The sequence below is a fragment of the Lipotes vexillifer genome, unplaced genomic scaffold, assembly GCF_000442215.2.
Source record: "Lipotes vexillifer unplaced genomic scaffold, Lipotes_vexillifer_v1.1 scaffold905, whole genome shotgun sequence".
In the NCBI taxonomy this organism is placed as follows: domain Eukaryota; kingdom Metazoa; phylum Chordata; class Mammalia; order Artiodactyla; family Lipotidae; genus Lipotes; species Lipotes vexillifer.
Window position 1 is genome coordinate 761,402 of NW_006796034.1, and position 6,403 is coordinate 767,804.

At 45.5% G+C, this 6,403-nt stretch overlaps 1 protein-coding gene across 1 annotated transcript in view; it reads right to left on the reverse strand.

Annotated features, from left to right (window-relative positions):
- ABCA4 (ATP binding cassette subfamily A member 4) overlaps nucleotides 1–6,403 on the reverse strand; it is a 130,898-nt gene that overhangs the window by 72,011 nt on the left and 52,484 nt on the right. Inside the window, 3 exon segments of the mRNA XM_007468108.1 lie at nucleotides 13–22; nucleotides 2,090–2,266; nucleotides 2,921–3,126. Coding sequence (XP_007468170.1) covers nucleotides 13–22; nucleotides 2,090–2,266; nucleotides 2,921–3,126 — 393 coding nt within the window.

The following is a 6,403-nucleotide window of genomic DNA, read 5'->3' on the forward strand; positions in this document are numbered from 1 at the left end:
GCGGTTCAGGATGATCATAAAACTAAAGCAAGAGGAGAGAAGCAGAATAGTAGATTGCCTTGTACCTGGTGGAGGTGGAATAAATGTTTGTTGAATGAATATGTTGAGAATATGTTGAGAACAAAGCCCAGGTGGAGGGAAGGCAGAAAAATCTCCACCGGGCACTCAATGGACTTGACTCTTTTAATACATTGCACTTTGCCCCAAAGGATTACTTTTTCTTTAGAGCAAGACTGTAGCCTTTTGGTTAGCCCAGATGAAAACTCTGTGAGTAAAATGTGTAAATAAAATTGTACTACGTATGTTACACAGTATAGATGTTCTTTATAAGATCTCAGGCAGCTTTTTGTTTAGTCCAGATGAGTGCTCTGTAAGTGAAATGTGTAAATAAAATCATATTATGTATGTTACATAGTATAGAGCTTCTTGTAAGATCTCCCAGGAAAGGATTGCAGACTTGATGATGTGGGATGTGACTGGAATAGGTAGATACATGCTAACTGACACTGAAGTCCAAGAAGGTGGACAAAGGGAACTGGTGGTGGTGAGATCAATAACTGGGCTCCCCAGTGGGCTACTTGCTTAGTTTGCTACTGGCCAATGAAGCACTGTCTACCCAGGAGGATCAAACCCCAGTTATACAGGAAGAGGGACAAAATAACTAATCAGTATGGCACTTTCAGAAGGCAACTGACCCAGCAACAAATCAATCAGTGATTCAATAGTCGTTGACTCCACCAGCCATGTACTGGTGGAGTACATCCATGGATATTCATTCCAACAAGCAGGGCAGAGGTGATATTCTGGAATTACTCTACTGTGAACTTTACATATGTTTTCCCTGTGCTTGATGTGCTAGTAAAAGACCTTGAGATTATTATTTCTTGAAAACTGTTGGGTGTCACAGGAAGGGCCCAATTCCAGCGTGGGAGGGTTTCACTCAAGATGGCCCTAGGGAGAGAACCATAAATTCATAACGCCTGCCCTTCTGGGATCTGCCACCAGAGGGCTCTCCCACATTGAATGGCCAGAATCCCTACCGCCTCCTCACTGTTTACCCCACCTCCTTGCCGGTTACTCCTATTCTGATCTTAGAAGTAGAGCTGGGCTTTTGCCCCGGCTCCATTTTCCATTTCTGCCTATTGTCCAAACTTAAACTGACTGCAGAACAGCCCCTGTTATCTCTCTTAGTCTTCTGTAGAGCTGAAGGAGAACTGATTGGACTAAGGTGTTACACCCATACCGGGCTTTATTTTACTACCTTGCCAGCTGGCAGTTTGACTCTTCCTTTTACAGGCTGTGCACGTTTATCTCCTCCCTGATCCCCACAAACCCACACCTACACTACGGTGAACTTCCCAGTTTTCTTCTAGGAGTTGAATCCCTAAGCCAACTGCAGATCTCTGCTGCTGTCCTTGGGAGCATTTCTGCCCCCCATCCACCATAGTAAGTGAGCCCTCCCAGCCCCTTCTCCCTCTTTGTCCCTCCCTCTACCACCGCCCAAATGCATGTTCAGAAAACAGTGGGCTACTTGCTTAGTTTGCTACTGGCCAGCAAATGTACAGGCCTGGGGATGGGGGTGGGCAGGCAGGGAGGGCTCAAGTTCATCCAACACATCCCTCTACCTTTTCATTAAGCACACATCATGAGAATGTTAATTAGGGAAGGAGCTGCATTATTCCAAGGCTCCTAGGAACCGGACCTACTTGTGATGCAGAGTCCTAATTTGCTGTTTTGGCAGTCACAGGGCAAACACTCTGACCTGAACCCTTCCACATACCAAACATACTACGTAGTGGAAATTTTAAAAGCCTCTGTCCCCTCCCCCAACCTCACTTCCCCTGCTTTAATTTTCACCTTCCCTTTTCCTCCCACAAAACCAGCTCCTTTCTCCCACTTGTTCATGTGACCCTGCCTGGAGTCAAGGAAAAGCAGGCTTCTCAATCAGAGCTCCATTCTCCCTGAGCCGGGCCCCACGCCCCGGGTTTTTTCCTCCAAAGAGACTGATGCCTGGGGAGCACCTCCACCTCATCCCACCCCAGCAACCTGATCAGCTTGTCCTGGAGCGGGACTGGGACCTCAGACTCACGAGTCATCCACGAAGCAGGGGTAAGGCATCTGCTGGAGGTAGATTCCAACTGGAACCTCAGCCTGGGCCTGACTCCTTGTGATCCCCTGTTCAACCATGTCCTGCAGATAGGCAAACCCACCCCAGATGTATCGGAAGTCTTCCACAGGATCAGCTCTGGGGCCAGAATCCCAGTATCTATGAAGAAACCGGAGAGAGGGACAAAGGATGGGAATGGGAATGGACAGCTCACTCACTGGTCATAAGCACGAGGGGACTCCGTATTCACTCTCCCGAAACTTTCCCCTGAACTTTTCCACACTATCTGATTCTATTTTCCAGTTCACAGGTTAAATCCCAATTATGAACATTAGCCACAGCACGATTTGTAACTGCTTTCATTCAAGTACTCTAATTTGAGCTTTACAAAATATCTCAGTTCCTCTGATTTAACTTAATTTAATTGATTTACAGGCTGAGTCCAGTCTCAATCCCCTACTCTGTACCAAACGTAATTTCCCAGGAACTTTGGTGAAACCTCACTTGCAGAATCTCTATGTGAAGATAACTCAGTACCTAGAGGTTTTCATCTCCAAATTGCACAAAGGCCAGCCAGGGACAAGTCCTGAGTTGAGGGGGTAAAGACAGGGTAGCTGAACTCTCCTGGTCCCACCAACTAGCAGGAGCTACTGTCTAGCTTAGTTCTTTGATACCAAAGTGCTTCTGTGCCTTTCTGAGTAACCTTTCTGCCCCTGAAGGAGACGGGTGGCCGGAGCCCATAGGAGCCCCCTTTCCTTGCCTCATACATCACTGGGGATGCCCTGGTCCTTCTGAGATCTCCTGAAACATCACCTGTCTTTGATCTTATTGGTTTTCTCCACCACATCTATGTCCATTCGGATCTTGTACTTCACGTGGGGTGGTAGGGAGCTGGTCCAGGGATACATGTCAGGAAATACCACACCAGCCCAGAACCTGTTTTCCTCCAGCAGAGACAGGGCTCGTTGGGTGAGTTGAAATTCATCATCGTAGCTTTCAAACTTATCCAGGATCAAGCACTGTGGATAATCACAAAGGTTGAGAGAGTCTGAGGAGCACCACCTGCAAAGACTCAACTGCAAAAAAATGGCAGAGGATCAGGGCTGCTGCCCCAGGGGATGGGTCAAAAGCAAGGAGACCTATAAACTTACTGTTTGCTTAACTCCGGGGTCTGGTGTCAAGTTTTCAGTGTGTCTAGATTTGGGGGTGAAAGGGGGCTTAGGAACGCTGACTTGCTCTCATCCCTGCAGATTTAGTGAGGACCGCACTATCGTGCTGTCCAAGTATGCAAGTCGTCAAAATGACAAAAATACTCCCAGCTCTCACTCCCCAGCATGAGGAGTCCAGGGAGTGGGGTCACATCAGATACAAGCTGCTTTGAAGATCAGAAAGCCTGCTAATAAAAGAGTTTTAAAGAGAGAGAGAAACAGTCCCAGCAATAAACCTTCCTGCCTCTCTGCAAACACACAAGGATGGCCAGCTGAGGCAAGAACAAAGAGGAAGAAAGAAAATAACAGAAAGCCAAAGTGATTTCATCAGGGAAATCATTTCCAGTTACAATTCTATGACAGGTAATGAGGATGGAGGAGGAATTTCCTAACATGTCTTTTTTTTTTCTCCCCTGGAAGAGAAAAAAATCATTACCCAGAAAAGAGCAAAACTAAGAATTTCTTTTAATTTGAATATTGGGAATTGTCCACTTTTACAGATTTGTTAAAGCATTGTATTGTACTTGGATGTGTTTTATCCTTAACCTCCTGTTTATATAATACACTGGGGTTATTGTGCGGTGTTTCTTTCTTAGAATGTAACTCACAAGAGGTCAGCTGGCCTTGTCTTGATTAATCTGTTCATGGAATCCTTACTGAAAGCCTGCAATGTGCCAGAGCCTGCTTGGCTCCAGGGGATACAAGGAGGAAAGATAAAAATCTCTTACTAAAAGAAACTCCAGACCTAATGAGGGAGAGGGTTGGAGTAAACCAACAATCAGAATGCAGAATGATCAGGTTCTGGTGAAAGCAAGCCTAGGGTAGTCTAGCAGCCCAGTGGAGGGGTGGGGGGGTGTCCCAGAGGGCTGCCTGGAGGAAGAGACTCCTGAGCAGGATGAGAATAAGCAGGAATTAGCCAAGGGAAGAAAGCAAGGGAAAGGTCAGCTCAGGCACAGGGAATAGCTCGCAGGGTTTCTGGAGACCTGCAAGAATAGAATAGTGGTTCCCTTCCTTGGCTGTGCTTTAGAACCACCACGGAGCTTTGAAAAGACAACTGTACTCAAGTCCCACCCCAAACAATGAAATCAGATTCTCAAGAGGCAGGGCCAAGGCATCAGCATTTTGTCAAACACTCCCCAGCTTGTGCCAAGGTACAGAGAAGAACGTTAGGTGAGCAGAGGTGAGAGGTACGAGATGTGTACTAAGGCAGGTGGGGACCAGGTCAGTTGCCCTGCTGGGTTTGCAGGGTGACCAGCCAACTGAGAGGTTTCATGGGATGCAGGGCTTTCTATGCTAAAATCAGGAGTTTCCTGGCAAACCCTAAAAAGCCACAAGAAACCACTGTAAGGGTTTTAAGCAGAGGCATGACATATGAGATCAGACCATGTTTCTGAAAGATCACTGGTGGTGGGAAGGGGGAACACGAAGCCTGGTTAGAAGGCTGTTGATGTAACACAGGCTTAAAGGAACATATTAACTCTCCCACAGAGCCTGTGAGTTACCTGGAATCCTCATTTTTTTGAGGAGGAGACCTACCAGAGGTCACGCAGCTAGACGGTGGCGGAGCCTGCATTCTCTCCCCATTTTTCAACTCCAGGCCCAGACTTCTTCCCACACCAGGAGCCACAGGCAAAGCCTGATCCACAGGCTCTCCATGTGCTCATGACTGTCTTGCAAAGTAAGAGAGCACAACTATTACTTATCTCTCTCCCTATTTTAAAATAATCTATCTCTCTCTTCTTTTAAATCAGTTTGTCGAGTTTAGGACCGCATATATAGAGTTTTAGTATTGACAAATAGAGTGAACCTGAAATTAAATTTCTAAAATAATCATGAAAGTTCTTGGGGAGATGGAAATTCTCTGCAGTTTCTTTTAGCTGACACACACACACACACACACACACACACACACACACACACACACACACACACACACACAGTATTCTACCAGTTCCCTCATAGCATCACAGGGCACTTGGACAGACGGAGTCATAGAGAGGTCTTACAGTCTGATGTGCTTGCTTACTGATGAGGAAACTGGCATCCTAGGGCCTTGCTCCAGGTCAATATAGGTCAGAAGCAGAATATGAATCCATGTTTTCAAGTGTCAAGCCTGAAGGGTACTGCTGTTCCTTCACATTGCTCTAAGAGTAAGCCATACTCCAACTACAAAGTCGGAGCAACAGAATTCCTAAACAAGATCTCTTGCCCCTGTCCAGTAGGTCAGCACTGTCCAGTAGAACTTTCTACAATGATGGAAACGTTCTATTTCTGCCCTATCCAACATGGTAGCCAGTAACCACATATGGCTATTGAGTACTTGAAATGTAGCTAGTGCATCTGAGGCACTGATTTTTTCACTTTAATTTATTTAAATTTAAATAGCGACATGTAGTTACTGCATTGGTTAGCACAGCTCTAGAGACAGTAAGTTCCCGGAGGTCGGGGGCCATGTCTTATTCATTAGGTCTCTGGAACAGTATTTCCTCATGAAAGGGACTCAATAAGCGTCTACTGAACTGAATTAATTCAAATTTAGAAGTCCCAAATGTTGCAAGAAATATAACTTTACTACTGTGTGTTTTGAACATAATCCTGTGTACCCGAAATCAGATGGTAAACTAGGAGAAATTAGTGAAAGGTGAATTTCTGATATAATGTTAATAAGAGTATAACTCTCAGTGAAGCAAAAAAGCTAATAAAAACAAACACATTTTAATAATGTGACTTTCCAAGCAATCTAGCCCATTCTCTTTGAACTCTCCTTTCATGTCTTAAAGGGAAATCTATACTGGAATAAGCGCTGATGTTTTCAGTGATATCGTTGAGTCCTGCAATGACGTGGGCTCCATCCTGGCTCTTTTATCAGGCAGCTGATTCACAGTCATGTTTCCTGTTGCATCCCCCTTGACTGGTACCCTGATACTCTCTGGAAAAACAAAACCAAAAGGTTCTCAAACACTCATTTTTACCCTGAAACATCTGACCCACTTTCAGAGTTGAATGATCATCTTTGGAAAGATGGTACAGGGTAGTGTTTGAATGCCATCCCCACTCTGCTGTTTCCTAACTGTGTGGCCTCTCTTTC